This window comes from Perognathus longimembris, chromosome 4, assembly GCF_023159225.1.
Source record: "Perognathus longimembris pacificus isolate PPM17 chromosome 4, ASM2315922v1, whole genome shotgun sequence".
NCBI classification, from domain to species: domain Eukaryota; kingdom Metazoa; phylum Chordata; class Mammalia; order Rodentia; family Heteromyidae; genus Perognathus; species Perognathus longimembris.
In genome coordinates this window covers 61,880,697-61,900,711 of record NC_063164.1, presented here as the reverse complement: position 1 = coordinate 61,900,711, position 20,015 = coordinate 61,880,697, and the positions used below count along the sequence as shown (strand labels likewise).

Sequence of the window (20,015 nt, the reverse complement as noted above, 5' to 3'; positions counted from 1 at the left end):
CTTCTAAGAAAGAATAGAAGCTTCTCAGAAGGGCTGTTTCACTCTTTTTAACTGTCTTGTCCCATTTAGATTATTCATAAAAAGCAGTTTCCACTAACTCATCAGATTTTTAAAATATGATTAAATTCCAGACTGATAATCTAAATTCATAAGGCACATATTACTTTCCAGGAACTAGGGATATATAAACAAAGATGACAAAGTCCCTTCCCTAATAAAAATTTCAGGCTAGTAGAAGGAAACAGATATGGATCTCCAAAATGATAAAGTATTTCTGGCACAGTGTCGTAAATAAGTACATGCTCTGTTTCATATGGTATTAGACTCAAAGAACAGTTAAGGACATGTCCAAATTCATAAAGAAGTTGAGTTACACACATACTAAAGTCAAAGTGAGTCAGTAAAAATAAAGAGAAAGGAAGAAAGAGAAGCATAAATAATTTATGTAGTGAGGATGATTCCTGATATGCCACTCAATGTGTATATCCCCAAAAATAGATGCAGTCTTTCTTGTCTGGTTCCATATATATAGGGAAAAGAATGGAAAGAATGTGTGAATTATTTACCACTCTTGAAGAAGTCAACAGCAAGGCTTCATCAATACCACAGAAAATAATTTGAAAAATTAATTGGAGGTCACATGAAGGAAATAAAGCATTTAATGATATGTCTATCAAAGACAAAGATGACCCAGAGAGCCAGAAAGAACTACCAGAGTAGAATCTTTATAAATTTGTTGAGGACTGGGAATGAGGCTTAGTGGTAGAGTTCTTGCCTAGCATGCATGAAGCCCTGGGTTCAATTCTTTAGCAACACATAAACAGAAAAAGCTGGAATTGGCGCTGTGGCTCAAATGGTAGATTGCTACCACTTCGAGCAAAAAGAAGCCAGAGACAGTGCTCAGGCCTTGAGTTTAAGCTCCAGGACTGGTTAAAAAAATAATAAATTTGTTGAAGTATTAACAACAGTAAACACTCAATAAACCATTTCTTAAATCCATAAAATTAGGTATAATGTATTATTGCAGCACATACACATACAACACATATATACTTAATATGGGCTTTGCATAGAGAAAATCATGTCCATACAGTAAGGGTTCTTCAAGAATAACTTTGAATATATATAATCTTTGCTTTACTATAGAAATTAAAACCCCAAATCCCTAAAGTAGGATTCTCTTGGAACTGAAATCCAGGGAGTGGTAGAGATTTCCTGGGGAGAGGAGAACAGCAGCAGCAAGGAGGAAAAGGACCAAGAGCAGCAACTAGACAACAAAGTTCAAGAGATGGCAGGTACCTGGAAAGTAGGTAGTGAGGACACAGACTCTATTATTAATATTAATATTATTATTATTTTACCAGTCGTAGGGCTTGGACCCAGGGCCTGGGCACTGTCCCTGGCTTCTTTTTGCTCAAGGCTAGCACTCTACGACCTGAGTCATAGCACCACTTCTGGCTTTTTCTGTGTATGTGGTGCTGAGGAATAGAACCCAGGGCTTCCTGCATGCTAGGCAAGCACTCGACCACTAAGCCACATTCCCAGCCCCAGAAACTCAATTATTGCTCCTCTGAGGAACAAGAGTAAGGTTACAAGTATTTTGAAGAAATACCTGCTCTGCCATGTTTATTGAAACTCTGTTCACAACAGGCAAGACATGGAATCAACTGTAATTTTCTTCAACCAATCAAATAGAGAAAATGTGGTCTATATATACAATAGGATACAATAAATGTATAAAAAGATGGAAATCCTGTCATTTGTGGAAACATGTAGATGCATAGAGACAGTATGTTAAATAAAATTAGTGCAGCAAGGAAAGGCAAATACTACATGGTCTTACTTGTCTGTGGAGCCTGAAAAGCAGTTCATCCCACAGAAAAGACTAGACTGGCACTCACATCTGTAATCCTAGCTACCCAAGTGGCTGAGATCTAAGAACAGGAGTTTGAAGTAAGACCAGGCAGGAAAGTTCATGGCACTCTTATCTCAAATCAAATACCAAAAAAGACTGGAAGTAGAACTGTGGCTCAAGGGGTAGTATGCTCTCCTTGAGCAAAAGAAGCTCTGGGACAGCACCCAGGCCTTCAGTTCAAGCTCTGGGACAGACAAAGGGGAAGAAAAAAAGAGAAAGGAATAAAAAAGAAGGAAAGAGGCTAGAAATGTGGCTTAGTAGTATAGTGCTTGCCTAGCATGCAGGAAGCCCTGGGTTCAATTCCTCAGCACCACATAACCAGAAAAAGCTGGAAGTGGTGCAATGGCTAAAGAGGTAGAGTGCTAGCCTTGAGCAAAATGAAACCAGGGATAAAGCTCAGGCCCTGAGTACCAAGCCCCAGGACTGGCAAAAAAACAAAGGAAGAAAGGAAAGAATAGCAGGGAGGGAGAAAGTCTGAGACATTGGGAGAGGTTTAGTTGAAGGATACAAAATTAGGAGAAACTAGGTATATGTTTTACTACATAGTGAAATAACTACAATAATCTGTTGTCAAGTTCATAATAGCTGGAGAGGATTTTGGATGTTCTCATCACAAAGGAAAGACAACATGAATATGCTAATCAGCCTGATCTGTTCATTATACTATGTATAGATACACACCTATATATGTATATGTAGTAAATAGGTATCAGAATACTACATGTGCCCTCTAAACATTCATAAGGACAGTGTGCCAATTAAAAATGGAAGAAAAAGGAGCGGGAAAATTGGCCTAGTGGTAGAGTGCTTGCAAGAAGTGCTTACATGAAGCCCTGAATTCGGTTCCTCCCAACTAAATAGAAAAAGCCAGAAGTGGCGCTGTGGCTCAAGTGGTAGAGTGCTAGCCTTGAGCAAAAAGAAGCCAGGGACAGTGCTCAGCCCTCAGTTCAAGACCCAGGACTGGCAAAAAAAAAAAATTAAATTGAAGAAAAAGAAATGTCCTCAGTGGAGTCACCATTTGACTAGATGTAAGTTAGGCTAGCAATTATTTATCTCTTGATGGCTAATGTGGGGGCATAGGCACTGTCTCAAATTGGGTGTAGGCATTTTTAATATCTTCCCTAAGCTTATGTAGAAAACAAAAATCTACCTCCAATTGCCTAGGTTATATACGAAATCTCTGCTCTTCATACTTGTCCAACTAGCTCATTTAGAATGTACTCATTTCTCATTGACATTCATAGGAAAAAAGCATGAAAAGAGGCTAAAGGACTTTTAATGATAAAAAGAAATAGAGAAATTAGTGTGATGGTATGCACCTGTAATCCCAGCTACTGGGGAGGCAGTGAAAGGAGGTTCTCAAATTTAAGGTCAGCACAGGCAAAGGAAGCAGTAAGACTATCAAAAAATTTACAGCTGGTGCTGGTGGCTCATGCCTGTAATCCTAGTTACTCAGGAGGTTGAGATCTGAACACCTCTGTTCAAAACTGACCCAGGGAAGGAAATTCTGTGAGACTTATTGTAGGGCACAACCGCCGATGCCTTGCATGGTTAAAAGGTGGTTCTAGTTGGCCCCGCCTCTTTTCCAAGCCCTGAGGCCACGTGGATAGCCCTGCCTGCCTTCTCCAGGTCCAGAACCCGAAAGGTGGCTCTAACCAGCCCCGCCTCCCGCCTCAGACGTGTGTGCACCAAGATGGCTGTGGGTGATGAACCCAGAGACCCTCCTGGGGGCCGTGACAACCGCCCTTAGGGGAAGTCCCATGACTTTCACTCCCGATGAATAGCTCAGGCATCAAATCCCAGCCCCTACATAGGTGCACATACCCCTCCCCTTCCACCGCCCTCCGACCCACGTAAGAACAGCTCATTGCTGCCATTAAACGCTCTGACTGGCTCCCGGATTGTCTGTGGGTCCTCTGCCGAAAGGGGGGCAGGGGTTTCCTCTTCCTGGCCCACCCAGGTGGGGGCGTGTTTTCCCGTCTCTCCTGCAGACAGGAGAGCCCAGGAGGCTAAAAACCCCCGACAACTTATCTCCAATTAACCATCAGAAAACCGGAAGTGGAACTGTGGCTCAAAGTAGTATAGTGCTAGCCTTGAGGGAAAATAACTCAGGGACAGCACCCAGGACCTGAGTTCAAGCTCCACAGATACCCCCCTTCCCCCCCCCCAAAAAAAAAAAAACCCACCAAAATGCCAAACACACAAATCAAAATGACTGGGGGCATAGCTCCAGTTTTAGAGCACTTGCCTAGCCTGTGTGAGGCCCTGTTTCAATCCTCAGTACCATAGGAAACAGTAGCAGCAATAACAAAAAGACATGAATATATAAATAAACCAGCTATAGTGGTTTGTACCTGTAATTCTAGCACTCAGGAGGCAGAAGTAGGAAGATCAAAGGTTCAAAGCCAGCTTGCCAGCCTGAACTACATACAGAATTCCTGCCTCAAAAACAAAAACTGCTGAGCACTAGTAGCTCATGCCAGTAATCTTAGCACTCTGGAGGCCGAGATCTTTGAGGATAACTATTCAAACCTTGCCCAGGCAGGAAAATCCATCACCAGTTAATCACCAAAAAGCTGGAGGTAGAGCTGTGGCTCAAGTGGTAGAGTGCTAGCCTTGAACACAAAAGCTAGGGACAGGGCCCAGACCCTGAGTTCAAGCCCCAAAACTGGCCTACAGAAAACCCCCAAAACAATAACAAGAAAAACATACAAAGAATATAACAAATCAAAGAAAAGAAAGAAATGTAAGAGAAGTGATAGAGTAAAAATATAAGGGCACTATAGTTTTCTATACTGATGTTAAAAATCTTAATTCTGATATTAGCTGTATGACATGGAATATTTTTAATAATCAGTCTTTAATCTAGTGGTAAAAGTACTTGTGAGACTGTAGTGATTGCCTTGCTCATAATTATCATCTAGTAGGTAGTTATACTTACTATAAAACAGTATAACAAGATTTGCCTGACTTATCCAGTAGGTATTGTGTAGCAATAATGTGAAGTTTTGTGCTAAAATCAATAGCAACCCATCTGTTTGCAAAGAACTATAGTCTTATAAAAGGTGAATACAGGTACATGACTGATACAACTTTTTTTCACATCAGACTGACCAAAGTACAACTATGTTAATTACTTGGGAGTGACTCTGAACAAGCTGTATTTCCTGTCAAGCCTCTTTATTTTATTTACTTATTTATTTTTGGTGCTGGTCCTGGGGCTTGAACTCAGGGCCTGGGAGCTGTTCCTGAGCTTCTTTGGCTCAAACTAGTGCTCTACCATTTGAACCACAGTGCAACTTCCAGCCTTTTCTGAGTAGTTTATTAGAGGTAAGACTCTCATGTATTTTCCTGCCTGGGCTGGTTTCAAACTGTGATCCTCAGATTTCAGCCTCTTGAGTAGCTAGGATTATAGGTGTGAGCCACCAGTGCCTAAGTTTCACATTAAAAAATGATATATTTATTATCTTTAAGTAGTTGTACAAAGGAGTTAGAATTAAACCTGTTAATTGGTACAATGTTTCTTAATCAATATTACTCCTTTAATCATTCTTCCCCATTCCTCCCAACCTCATCCATACTGTCGATTTTCTTAGTTTCATAGGATACACATTGAATATTATGACTACATTTTCCCTCCCCTCCCTCATTGCTCACATTCTCCACCAGCAAAATGAGCATAGTAATAATACCTACTATATACAGTTGCTATATGGGGTTAAATGAGACAATAAATAAAAAATAATTAGTCATCTGGAACATCATTATAATTGAGTTACTATTATTCTTTATATGTATATAACAAATCATATGGAACTTAGATTTCTTGATATGTGTATGTGTGTGTTTTGTGTGCTGATCCTGGGGCTAGAACTCAGGGTGTGGGCACTATCCTTAATATTTTTGCTCAAGACTAGTGTTCTACCACTTAAGACACAGCTCTACTTGCAGGCTTTTTGGTAGTTAATTGGAGAAAAGAGGTTCACAGATTTTAAACTGTGAGCCTCTGGTCTCAGTCTCTTGAGTAACTAGAATTACAGATATGAGCCACCAGCACCCAGCAGATTTCTAAATAATAATATATAATAATGGTAAGAATATAAAATTGCTGCTTATAAAGTTTCCTTTTAAGATATGTGCAAGAATCTTATGGGGAAAGTTATAAGGTTTTACTGAGTAAATAAAGTTTTATATAAATAGAAAGACACAGCATTTTCATAGATGAGAAGACTTAATGTAGAGACAGCAATGCCATTCTAATTCAGCTGTAATTCAATACAGTTTCAATCAAAGCCCCTACAGGGGTTTTCACTGAAATTAATAAGGTAATCTCAAAAAACTCACATGAAAGAATAGTCTCTTAGTTTATTTTCCATTCACTATGGGTTAAGTTTTATGCCTAAAAATTTTAAATCAGCATTATTACCCTGTAAAATTAAACAAAAAAAGTCAATCTCTTTAGTCTCCATCACAAGATTCATTTTTAACACAGGAAATATGTTTACATTCAGCACTTATGAACTTCAAGGTTTGATCCCAAGAGAAACCATAAAAGAAACACACAAAACAACACACCTGGATATGAAAATTATATGAAAGCACTTCCTAATTTCAGCAGTTTGCTCTGCCACGTGCAAGTTAAACCCACCTGTGAGGTAAGTTAATTCAGCAACACTGTTGATGCTCACTAGATCAGCTCCTTGATTCTGACATGAAACATAAGCTTCTTTCCAGGAAAGAGCAGTCTGAGTATTAAATTGATAACAACTTCCAGTCTGCTCATTCTTTTCCCAATTACCTTCACAGCCATTTTCTGTTGAAAAAAAAATAAGTTGGTGATCATAAACTCAGCTCATCATGTTTCCTATTACTCTGAATACTTACAAGTACCACAATTCAATTATCATGTGCTTAGAAGGTGCTAAAATGGAGGCTATCATGTTTCAGTCTTCTCATGACACTAGGAAACAGAAGTCAGAGGACACACTCTCTTTAGCCTCTGTCAACTATAACATCATGTTTCTGCTATGTCCCTTCTCTCCCTCTGCGTGAAATCAGGAGTCTTAGTTTATACAGTGTAAAACACTGAAAAAAATGAAAGAAAAGCTTGCCCAAACTTGGTATAGACAGCTTGACCACTGGTTGCAGAGAAATCAGTGTGTGTGTGTATGTGCACAGACATGCTGCTTACAAATGGCCAGGGTATAGAATACAATGACTACCTTATTTCACAAATGAAATCCACGTTTCTCTTCAATAGTTTAATAGGTGACTATATGAGACAATATTATGCAACTCATTAGATACTCATATATGTGTACATATAGGTACATAAACATGAATGTATGACAGAACGTGTATAGTATTCTGTAACAGATATATAAAAGTATATATAACTTCATGCCAAACACTAATTGCTCATGCCTGTAATCCTAGCTACTCAGGAACTGAGAGCAAAGGTTTCCAGTCTGAAGCCAGTCCCAGCAGAAGAATTCATGAGACAGAAAATTCTGGACTGGAGGCATGTCTTAAGTGGTAGAACACCAGCTGTGAATAAGCAAGCCAAGTAAGAGTGTGAGGCTCTAAGTTTAAGCCCTGATACTGGTACACACAAAAAATGTATATATAACTTGAAAGAACAGTCAAGCTACGATGTGGATAAACAGTATAGGTCTAGAGACAACTGGTTTAAAATTATACTCATAGCTTCCTATGAGTTCCTGAGAAGAGGGGACAAACCTTGGGTCCCAAGGGGCATTTCCAAAGGACTTTCCATACCATTTCTATATCCAATGACACAGAGCCAGACACTGGAAAGGCCCTTGGAAATACTCTGGTGAAACGCATTCATTTCACAGAGGTGAACAAAGTCAAGCAGGTGTTTGTGGTAGAGCTATAATCAGAACATTGATCTGTTCTGTGGTTTTTCTGAATGACACACTTTTTTTCCCTAGCAACTTTTCTATGGTGTAAATAGTAACAGAGATCGTGACATCTGGTGAAAACAAAATAGAGAAAATTTGCAAGCACATTCATTATCACAGAGACTCTGCTCATAAATCCAGAAGCTTTTGGTGGAACGGCAATGTGTTTGCAACACCACACCACTCCCATGGCTTGGCAGTCCTTGGACTTGATAAACTCACAATCTTGCTTCTTCCATGAAATTTATTTCTGAGTAGTCTCTCTGCCAATTACCCAAAGGAGGCTACCGGCACCAAAAGCATTTTTTCAGTCAGCAAGGCAAAGTGGGGGTCAATACACTGGAAAGTGAAGACTAGGGAATCCCAGGTTCTCTACTAGGCTCCACAGGAGGGTGGTTTAACCCTGACAGGTTTCTATTACCCTGGGCCTCCTGCCTCTCTCACCTGAGAAATGAGGATTTGCGCTAGATAATCTCTAAGCCCCCTTTCTCATCTGAAATTTCAGAACCACACTACATAGAGAAGAAAATTAAATAGTTACAAGATTGACCACATTCTGCTTGTTGTGGCTTGTATGCATTTCAGTAGACTTAAGTTTTGACTAGGGTCTTGACCTAGACAAGTAATTCTCTAAGTGTGATACCCTGAGCAACATTATCAGCACTAACTGGATATTTGTTAAGCAACAGATGTTGGCCTCCCCTTGAAATGTATTGAATCAGAATCTCTAGAGGTGAGCCCTAACAACCTGTGTTCTAACAAATGCTCCCAGTGATCATGTGCCTGGAAGTTTGAGAGTCACTGGTCCAGTCTAACCTCTTCAGGTAGCTGAGAACTCTGCAGTGTGAGGCTCAGATTCCCTTAAGGAGAGATCAGCATTCTAATGACCACTAGGCTGGCTACTCAGTGAGACAGAATAGGGAAAGATCCTTACAGCTAAATTTCTTAGGGTGAGTCCTAGATCTAATCTTTATTAGGTTTGTGACCTTGAGTAAGTTTTGTAGTTCACCTGTGCCTCAATATGCTTATCTGCAAAGAGGAATAAATGGTACTGCTTACCTTTTAGGATTGCTATGAGGGAAGAATTGCTGACTCAGAACAGTATACCCAAACCTGGCAGAGCCACTTAAGTATTGAAATTGTTTAGATTTGGAGCTCTTTCCTTTCTTTTTTCTATTATAGATTCTTTCAGCCTACTGTCCATCAAATAATGTTTACTTAGCTCCTATCTCATATTAGCTACTATGATCCTTTAAAACTGTTACCTACTTGATAAGAAACTATGTCTTAGATATGTATCAGATAATATAACTACAACAGTGGTCTCTCCCTCCATTTATAAAGATGAGTGAATTCTTTAATATGCTAATAAATTGTACACTTGATCTTAATCAGGGATGCTGAAGTGTTTGCTTCTAGTAAAAAGCAACTAGAAAGTGTGCTCTGAGCAACACATAGGAATAGAGAGAACAGTATTCTGATAGAGACAACAATATCTGTTCCCTTTCTCTCTCCTACAAGTTTTCACCATACTAAAAGCTTTCCTCTGACCAATACATTTTCTATTACTCTTTTTTTCTTATAAAACACACAAAGCTGGAAGTAGTGCTGTGGCTCACATGGTAGAGCACTGGCCTAGAGCTGAAGAGTTCAAGGGAAAGTGCCCAGGCCCAGAGTTCAAGCCCCATGACCAACATACATACATTCATACATACAAACATACATGCACACATAATAAAAAATAAAACACACACTTTTCTTCTGGCTCTGGCTTCAGTCTACTATAATCTAGTTTCTTCTACTATTCTCCTCTGGAACTGCAATTTCCTATATGCTTATGGCTTTTTAACTTCCCCTTGAGGTATCTACGCTGACCACATGCCCCTTCTTTGTCTTCCTTGACAGAGGTTGTCTTGTTTCTTTGCTTGACTTGCTTCTGAATGTAAATTCAGAATTATACATTACTTCTTTCTCTTCCTCCAAACATACATTCCTTATCTAGGATATTATTTGTTGCAAACACTTTTGCATCATGTTGAATTCTTCCTTCTCTCTTTGTCTCATATAAATAGTAGCCACTTTCCCATACTTGAAGTTCACCAGTCCGTACATACCTGGTTTCAAGCAGATGCCCCACTTTTGATCATATTCATAATTTAAGGTGGTGGCACACCATGGCCCACTGTGATCTTCATCAAGGATGCAGTCATGATACCATTTTCTGTCCATTAAGAATGGAAATTCACAAGGTCTCCCATAGGAGTTCCCACCTCTGGTATATATTTCTGTGGGTAGAGGTAGAGGAAAGGAGAGTTAGAAAGTGGACAATCACCTTCAGTTATATGTCCTTCTAAAAGTGTTCTTTTAAAGTATTGTTTTCACTTATGAAAATACAATTTGAGAAAGCTGTACAGTGTGCAAGGACTTTGGGTCTGGGCTTGAGTGCTAGGTCCCTTGGGTGTCCTGTGTAAGTTCAGGTCTATATGTGAAAACTGGAAGTGTCAGTATTTGTATAAAGCTTTTTCCTTCTTTTCAACTGTGCTTTAGAGACGCGCTAAAAGTTCCTAGCCTGATCGAATGACAACTAGCTCACTCCACCATGGGTGGCAGAGAAAGCACTTTACCAGAAAGGGACCTTGACCATCATTCTATTCTCCCCCATTTTCTTCAGCAAGTGAAGAGCCAGAGAAATATTTTGGTTACCATGGAGGAGTATGTGGACTTTGAACCACCCATGTATGAAGAAAGAGGGATGAACAAATACTACACTGCTTAATGGAGTTGAGACACTGTGTTTTGAGAAAATGAGAGGAAAAACTGCTGATACTTGGGTAGGTTCTTGGGAGGGATCTAGGGCATAGTAATTCAGGTTATGAAAGAAGAACGAGCTTCAACCAAGACAGTCAGGGGAGCAGCTGGTAGCTGGTGAGGTAGCAGATCTAGCTTTTTGTTTTCATCCTTTTCCCTGGGACCTGGAGAGACACTAAAAAAACGATCCAAATGCAGACATACCTGGAAATGATGGAAGACATGCTCAATACTTATGTCAATAATAGTTCTCTTGAAAAAGTGTATTTTATAGAACAGCTAATCCTATATCTATTCCTGTCACCTTTTCTCTATACGCTCAATTTGTTTAAAAGCTTGGTCATTATCAGATTCAATAATACTATTAGGTAAAGGCATAGTCATTAAATCTCACCAACTGTCTTTCAAAACACCTCACAGATTTGCTTAAAAGTATGCTTAAAACAGCATTTGATTCTACACCATTTTTCATTTTCAACTGTTCATCTGACTGAAGTGTGAGACTTTGTTTGGAATGCATTAACAGTTTGAAATGTATTAAGTAGCAGTACAAAAGAAGGATAATCTAGATGATTTTCTTTGCAAATAATCTTTTAAGGACCATTGATTTTGTTTTCCTACATTGTCTAAATGGCTTTGGAAAGGGTACTTGTGTTATAAAGAGTATTTTGACCTTATGTTTTATAAGAATTTGGCTCACTTTGGTTTTAACCACACTAAAATCTTCCAACAGCACATGACCAATTTTCTTTCCTTGTTACAAGAGTGCAGCACCTGAACATGATGACTATAATTGGTAGACCATAAGGGATTTTTTTAAAAGAACCTTTTATTTCTATAATATAAAGTGTTTTCAAACAAATTTCTTCTACTTGTTCTCTACCATAAACCTGTGAGATCAGTTTGTGAAATCCCCATTTTTTTTATGCAAAGTAAGTAAGTGAAACATTCAGTGGCTCAGCTGTGAGTCATGAGCATGAAACAGGATCTCTGACTACAAAGACAACTGTGATACTACTGGCTGCCTTTGCAGGAATCAAGGTAGATGTCATAGCTCAAAGGTAGGCTTCATTAAAAGCTCTCTCAGTCCTAAAAGGCTTTGAGACAGGATGAGCAAACAACAATCAAGATGTACTCAGGTAAATGATGTTCACTGCTAAGAGTTTCATTTCCACACATCCTTTCCTGTTAGCCAGACCTTTAGAACCCCACAAGTTGTCTTAGTAAGACAGGCTTTCTTGATAAAAGTCTAACCTAAATGTGTGAATTTAGGGTGATGCCATTCTTAAATAGTGGCTTATTATGTAAGAGACACAAAATTTATGTGGTGAGGATCTTATATGAAAAATGACTTTTTTCAGTAACACGAGACAAAACAACTTCAGTGGTTAAAAAGATTGGCAGAATTCTACGTGTTGTCCCAAAGCTCAGATAGTTCAGCTATCTTATGACATAAATGCATATCTAGGCGCTAATCAAAGCAGTTAATTCATCAACTTTAAACAGTCAAAGCAGTTTTCTCTGAGATGAACATGATGCATATAGGATGGAGGCTTGAGGATAAGGCAACCCAGGGCACAATGATAAATGCACATAAATTAGGAGTAAAAAAAATTTTTTTTAAGATTGCAAAAGCCAAAGGAAGAACAAAGGTACTATTACCCTAGAAAAACAATTCTGGTTTTTATGCCTAGTTTTGCCATAACAAGCTGAGTAGTCTTGAACTTCACTTCACTAGAACTCAGGAACTTTGTTTATCTCCATACAGGTAGATAAAAGGGTGGGGCAGGAATTAGTATCAGGAAACAGAGCAGTCTGAGAGAAAGAAGACAGCACTCCTTAGCCTAAGAGCAGAAAGGGACCACATACATTTTAAAAGAATTGCTAAAATTTAATGTTTTATTGCATTTGAATTGCAGGAGAGCAAAGCAAGAAATCTGAAGGACACTTGTAGATTTCTGTCATGCAGAAATTAGATGATGCCAGTCCCCTAGATGGGAACAGAGACGAGGTGGAAGTTTTGTTTGGCCTTCGCCACTGTGCAAAAGAGAACCTGAAGAACAACTTGAATAGTCAGAATTATATGTGGCCTTAAGAAATTTAGCATTCCAATTACTGTATTTGGAAAGGTCAAGAAAAAAATTCATCAAATCATGCCCATGAGCTGTGCTGGTAGTGCTCTGTTCAGTTTTCTTGGCAGTGCCCTGGGTAGTGACCAGCCTTTTTCTGTGCCACTGGTCACTTTCTGGCAGCTGTGGGAAGACATAGACCCTCCCCCCTTTCCAGGAGAACATTCTAAATATACAAATAAAGCATAAAAGATAGAAAAGAACATAAGCTATACTGAAATGAACCTATACCTTGGACTCAGGAGTTTAAGATTACAATTATATCCTCAAAAGAATTTGGGGCAGGAGAACAAAAAAAGCTCTCTGTTAAGAAAATGATATCTAGCATTTTATAATATAAAATGTGTTATGCTGCGTGCTGGCGGCTCACACCTGTAATCCTAGCTACTCAGGAGGCAGAGAACGAGGATCAGGTTTAAAACCAGCCCAGGCACGAAAGTCCTTGAGACTCTTTTCTTTAATAAACTACTCAAATAAAGGAAGCTCAGGGACAGGGCCTAAGCCCAGAGTTCAAACTCCAGGACCAGCAAAAAGAAAAAAAAAAGTGTTATAAAATATAACTTAGGTCCCATGGTTTCTCTTAGATAACAAGGTAGAGAAAGACTTTTATAGCTTAACATTTAAATTTCCCACTATGTGTATCCAGAAAACATTTGATTTAATCTGGAACAACCACTTTGGAGGCATTTGGCTAGCAGAAACATATGTGTTCAATTACTCATAGATTGAATTAAGGAACTTCATCTTTAAGACTCTAATATTTCTTCACTATCAGTAGAACCAGTCATTTTCAGAAGATTTTTCTGGATCTATACTAGGAAATGGAAATGGGTTCTCTCAGTAGAAAGTTTTGAGCAGATAATGAGAAGGATCAAAAGAAAATGGCTATTCTGATTTAGCTTAAGTAAACTCTAAAGGAAGATAAAGGCTGATGCAATGATATGTAGGATTTAAAGAAACAGTAAGGTAATAGGACATATATATGTATAGTTACGTATATAGGACACATATATAGATATATAGGACTATATGTATATGCATATACATATATACATACATATGTGTGTGTATATATAAACACATTGGTGTAATTTAGAGCAACATAATATTTGGGGTGATAGCTAATTACATTGAGTCATCTATTCATTCCTTTTAAACTTGGAAATTCATTGCCACCCAGTCAGTCCATAGCCTCAGGGCAGAAGTCATGGCAATATTCATGTACTTATTTTTGGAAGCAACCAAGAAAAAGTCTATTTAAAAAATGTTGAATCATAAATACAAAAACCAACATGTGACAGCCATACGAAATATAAAAATAAAAACCCATGTGAGACTTTTGAAATGTTCCCATTAGATAAAAATTGTTAGGCAAAGGAAAAATATTCTTTTTTCCTCTTCCTTTTAAACCTGGAAGATTAATACTATTAGAGTAACTCTAGTTTTATGAAAGATTTCTTGTTATTCTAACAATGCTTTATCAGAGTATCTTCATAGGAGGTAAATATACTCAGGCATGATGTAGATTCTAAATCCCAATTTCATCCTAACACAACTGTGTGACTTCTGAGGCACTTAACTTCTCTTGGCTATTTTTGGGGGGGAAGTGGGGGACTACCACCAACCACACAACTGTGTGGTAAGAACGTAGCTCAGATTAACTGCATAGTGCCTGCTCACTTACGTGATTTTATTTTTACTCAGGTGTGCAACTCCATCACCCAATTTAACTAGCACTATAGGCAGTGGATCAAGGTTCCTTCCCAGTAACTCACCATGGTAAGGCTGGTCACAGAGGCTCTCCTTAGAACTTCCCTTCCTCCAGACATCCAATGTATTGGGGCTGGCTACAGCATATCCACCCTGCAGAGCCAGCTTGTACTGTGCAGCACTGTAGAGTGAGTGGTGGTCACACTTCCACCACAGCATGGTGGTGGAATTACAGCTGAACATCCTTAAGGGATCCTTGGATTTGGTAATATCGAGGCCAAGGCACTTCTGGGATTGCAAATGAAAGAGCCGGTGCTGGGACACCCACTTCCATAATGTGTCGTTCTTTCCATCACAGTCTGTTGCTACTATCCAGTCGTTCAATGGCTTTATGCACTTGCCTGTGTTTTCATTGACAATGGTGAATGGATCGTGGCCTGGGTCAAGACACAGTGGAGAAAGACAATTAATGAGTAGTATGGACAACATGCCATAGTTATAGAGCACTTCTGGACTGTTCCCACCCACAGGCTTGCTGATAAACTGTAAAGACAGCAGTGACCAGCAGCACAGGGTCTGGGCTTTGGAGCCCACCTGCCTGTCTTCAAATGCTATTATAAGACATGAGGTCAGAGTAAATTACTTAGCCTTTCCTTTGGTTTTCTCATTTTATTGGAGTAGCTGCTTCTGTCTGAGAAGGAAGAATGAGAGCATATGTTTATTTGTTTTGCTAATCCATGAAAGATCCCATCCTATCCCTCTTGTTTAATAGAAAAAGAAGCTCCTTAGTTTTCATCCTAGATATTTTTCATTCTGGTCAATGAAAATTATCCTGAGCCTGTTTAGAACAAGTCTGTCTCACTTGTACTTGAGCTACTATTGCCAAATGAATTGTTCCATAAGTCAATGCTCTGTTCTCACTCTAAGTTCCTTTCCCCTGACCCATGCATGAAACCAGACCTCTGTGCTCTTCTGCCTAAGGCAAGTTAGTGTGCCATGCAAAGTGACAACTGGCATTGAGGTGTCAGTGGAGAGGGAGAGCTCCTAGAATTATCTGAGACACCAGGTTTCAAGACCCAGCATGTTTTGCACAAAGAGAAAATGAAAAGTAACTAGTAGAAGCTAATGACAAAAGAAGAGACCTCTAATTCTGTTTCCCTGCTACTCTGCCTGAGGTGGGGAAGACCTCTACCAATGGTCAACTTGGTAGATGAAAAATCAGAATCAAAATCAACTCCATTCTCTGAAGATGAGGTAATGCATTGCTTCCCGCACACCTGAGTTTCAGAAGCAGGTCTCACATGTTACAACAAATGATAACTGAACAACCTGTCCAGACCTTTTACAAGGAAAACTGAAGTTATATTTAAAGTTACCTAAAGCACAAGCGAGGTGCCAGAGTACCAGCTGAAGAAAAAAGAGAGAGAGAGAGAGAGAGAGAAAGAGAGAGAGAGAGAGAGAGAGAGAGAGAGAGAGAGAGAGAGAGAGAGAGAGAGAGAGAGAGAGAGAGACCAAGCGCCGAAGGCCTGGGAATGTGGCTTAGTGATACAGTGCTTGCCTAGCATGCATGAAGCCCTGGGTTCGATTCCTCAGTATTACATAAACAGAAAAAGCCAGAAGTGGTGCTGTGGCTCAAGTGGTAGAGTGCTGGTCTTGAGCAAAAAAGAAGCCAGGGGCAGTGCTCAGGCCCTGAGTCCAAGCCCCAGGACTGGCAAAAAAAAAAAAAAAAAAAAAAAAAAAAAAAAAAGAAAAGAAAAGAAAAGAAAGCTGAGCAAGAGCACAAGGTTTTGAGTTCAAATTCAAGTACTGGCACACATACATATTAAAAAGTTACAGAACAGATCAACAATTCTCTTACCCAGAGGGGAAATTTCACTATGTAAATAATAAATACAAAATTAAATCTGAGCTCTGAACTTTGGGTGAATTTAGTTTTAAATAACATCAGCAAGAGAAACAACAGGAACAAAAAGATCCCTTTAAAGATTTAAGTTATTTTTGTTCACAAATTTGAATTTTTTTCTGTGTGGGTCCTGAGGCTTGAACTCAAGGTCTAAGTGTTGTTCCTGAGCTTTTTTGTTCAAGGCTAATGTTCTTCCACTTGAGCCACTGCTTCACTTCCAGCTTTTGGGTGCTTAATTGAAGATGAGTCTCATAGACTTTCCTGCTTAGGCTGGCTTCAAACCATGATTCTCAGATCTCAGCCACCTAAATAAGCTAGGAATACAGGCATGAGACACCAATCAATGCTCAGCTGCAAATTTGAATTTTAAACTCTGCATAGGGATCTAGCCAGGTGTTGGGTCTAACTGTACTCATACTTCCCTCTTTCTTCTCTGCCATGCCCACCATCTTTCTTTGATGGTCATAGGTGGGAAGGATAATCAGTAAAAAAGAAAAATGTCCTATCTTTCAATGTAATGTTCTTCTCTTACATATATTATGGTAAGTCAGACTGCCCCTTTCCTAAACTATTCCCCCTCATCTCTTCAGAACAAATCTCAGAAAGCAAAACCAAGAAGTCTGCTCTTGTTGGAAACATTCTCTCTACTCCCTCCTGGTCTTGCTTGCCTCACACTAATGACCTGGGAGGCAGCGGCTTTGCTTTCCTTTGCAGTTTGGAGTTCTTTACTTTTCAAACTGCCTTTGTAGAATGCAATGGATGAGTATGGGTCTTAGTACAATGAGAAGAGCAACACCACAAGGTATTAGGGATCCTAGATTGGATCTATTTCTGCTGCCTTTCAACTGGGAGGACATGTGGAAGTTCCTTGCTTTCCCAAGGGCTGTCATCTCTCTAAATGTCAGATGAAACCAGTGGAGTGGATGTAAGCTACTTCTAAAGCTAGTAATCTATGCTTTCGCCAGAGAGCAGGGTCCCTGCTTTCTAGGCTGCAGGTTTGCTTAAGTCATTGCAAAATTAGTATTTCATGCTACTGCTAGTTGCATTCAAGGTTATTTAAATTTTACTGGTGCTAGACAGTCCTGACGAGAAAAACATTTTACTCTTTTCCATTGTACAAGTGTGAGTTCTGGGACACCTGTGCACTTAGCAATGTAATAGGAAGTAAATTTTGGGAGGGCCAAGGAGTAGTACAGAACAGCAATGTTAAGGAAGAGCTACCAAGTGTCCTAACAAATTGCATTTAGTGAATATACATACTTGCCTCAATCTAAACCTGTGTTTGAACCAAGTATGTAATCAATACCAGCATTTGACACAGCAATCTCTTAGCACAGATATTAATTATTAATATGATTTCAGGAAATCTTGTTATTAGTCCTCATATACAATGTAGTATGAGAATTTACATATATTACTTAGAGTTGTTCTTTCCTGAGGTTTCTGGTGCTTCTTGATCCCAGCAGAAGCTGCTCAGTCATGGGATCCTATAAGGACAGTATGTTGAAGAATGGGAAGGACTACAAGACTGAAAATAACTGCTTAGTTAGGAAATTTGTATTTTACAAATGTACTGCCACTTGAAAAGGTAATTATAGAGATGTTATGAAGTGGGTTCCTTAGTGACAGCTTACTCTGGCATCTTGTACAACTTTACATCAGTCTGCAATAGAATTTTCATGTTTCTAAATACATCTGAAAGGCTGAAATTGAGGACAAGAAGCCTTATTGATCTTTGAAGCACTTTAAGATACTAGAGTTTGAACTCAGTATCACATATCATATGTGTACAAGCACTCAGGGTCTCATGTATTTGCCTGGGGCTAGTCTCAGATCATGATCATCCTATCTACTTCCTATTTCCTACCTCCTACTTCCTGTGTGGCTGAGATTCAGAATATGTACCATCACACCAGGCTTGTTTGTTGAGCTAGGGGGTCTCACTAACTTGTTTCTAGGGCTATCCTCAAACTGCAATCCTGTCTTATAAGCAGGCCCTATCCCCAACAACTCTGAACATTCCATAAGATAGGCTAGGAATGGATAACTTATGACTATATAAATGGCTTGGAAGAAAATGGCTTGGGAAGGAAGGAAGGATGAAGGCTGTGAAATAGAAATTTTCAGGAAATTTTCCACATTGAGCATTTTGTGGTCTCTGCCAAATGTACAGAATGGACAGGTGCAGAAGGAGAGAACTGGAAGCCTGGGTTTGCTAGGTCAAAAACTGGCCTGAAGTGACAGTGGGCTCCATGGCAGTATACTAGGAATTAGAAAGCCACGAAGCTTTCTGAGTGGTATGGGCTGCTGAACATCTCAGAAGTCCCTGAAAGATCACTTTACTTCAAGCTGTTAGCTCTCCAAGGAGGCAAAGAAGCTACTTAAGTATGAGGCATTATCATTCAGTGTTTGGGTGACCAAGACCACCTACCCATGTCTAGCTGTGGACATGTGACAAGATAGATGCCATCACTCGCGTCATGAAGCTGATACACTGCCAAACAACCTACCCAAATGGCTGAGTGTTCAAAATTCCAGTACTTCCCCTAATAAGGCTACAAGTCTGGTATGAGGGTGTGAGAAAGCTGCCTAGAGCAGCTGCTAGAAGCAAAGAAGGAAGCAGGGAAACATACCTGCAGAGACTTAGGGTAGGAAGAAGAGAATAAGAAGAGAATTGTTTTGGATCAATGAGACAGCATAGGGACAAGACTGCCAGACTTTAAGGGACATTTGAAATTTGCAAAAATACCCCAAAACAAACAAAAAACCCCCAGAACTAAGGCTGACAGAGACTGAAACCAAGAAATGACTGGTTGAAAGGTGAGTGTGTTTTCACTGTAGTTGTTGCACTATTTTTGTTGTGGGGGCAAAGAACTGAATTCTCATAACAATGAGTGATTTTACTGGTAATATCTCTTTGGCTAATTCCCAGGTCAGAGATTCAGAGGCGAAGAGTGAAGAAGTTCAATCTAGGTTCCATGAAAAGAGCCCTGATGGAGGCAGATGATGCCACCCACACCGAGAAACCTCTACCCACCACTCCCTGAGGACACCATCTAAATCAGACAGCTACTTCGCTGTAAAGAAAGCAAATATCACATTTAACTTAATGTTTTTCCGAAACTGCCCTGTCCATCGTTTCCTTCCTCATATAGGCAAGTTACCAAAAGTGGTGGGCGGGGACTGTCCTCAGGTTGCCCATGATGCAGCCCAAGCACAAAAGGAAGTCCTTGGCACACCTTCTGCTAAGGCCCAAAGAGAAAGTAAAAGCAAAATCCGGTTGCTGCCAAATAGAAACGGCAGGGCTGGCTCTGACACCCCCTTGAGCAACACTAGCAAAGGGCATCTGTACTTCATTGAGCGCCAGTGGTTACCAAGCAGGCAGCCTGCGCTTTTGCATGGAGCGGTCAGCCTGGGTGGGGGTGTCTATTAGAAGGAGGGGTCTCTGTTCTAAGTGGTGGGGAGGACATCAAAACAAGCATGCTGGTCAACTTTTGCAGAAGATGGTCTCACCTGACTTCCCTTTTCATGTCCACCATGGACGCAGTGGAGTCAGACAACCCACTGGGAATCCTTGGGGTGTGGGCCACTGGGGGTGTTATCCACTGAGAGAGAGGCGAAGGAGA

At 39.8% G+C, this 20,015-nt stretch overlaps 1 protein-coding gene across 1 annotated transcript in view; it reads right to left on the bottom strand.

Annotated features, from left to right (window-relative positions):
• Ly75 (lymphocyte antigen 75) overlaps positions 1-20,015 on the bottom strand; it is an 86,898-nt gene that overhangs the window by 66,433 nt on the left and 450 nt on the right. The window contains exons 2-4 of the mRNA XM_048345378.1: positions 14,552-14,923; positions 9,954-10,124; positions 6,564-6,728 (exon numbers count right to left, since the gene is read on the bottom strand). Of these exons, the coding sequence (XP_048201335.1) occupies positions 6,564-6,728; positions 9,954-10,124; positions 14,552-14,923 (708 nt within the window). The remainder of the gene's footprint in view (positions 1-6,563; positions 6,729-9,953; positions 10,125-14,551; positions 14,924-20,015) is intronic.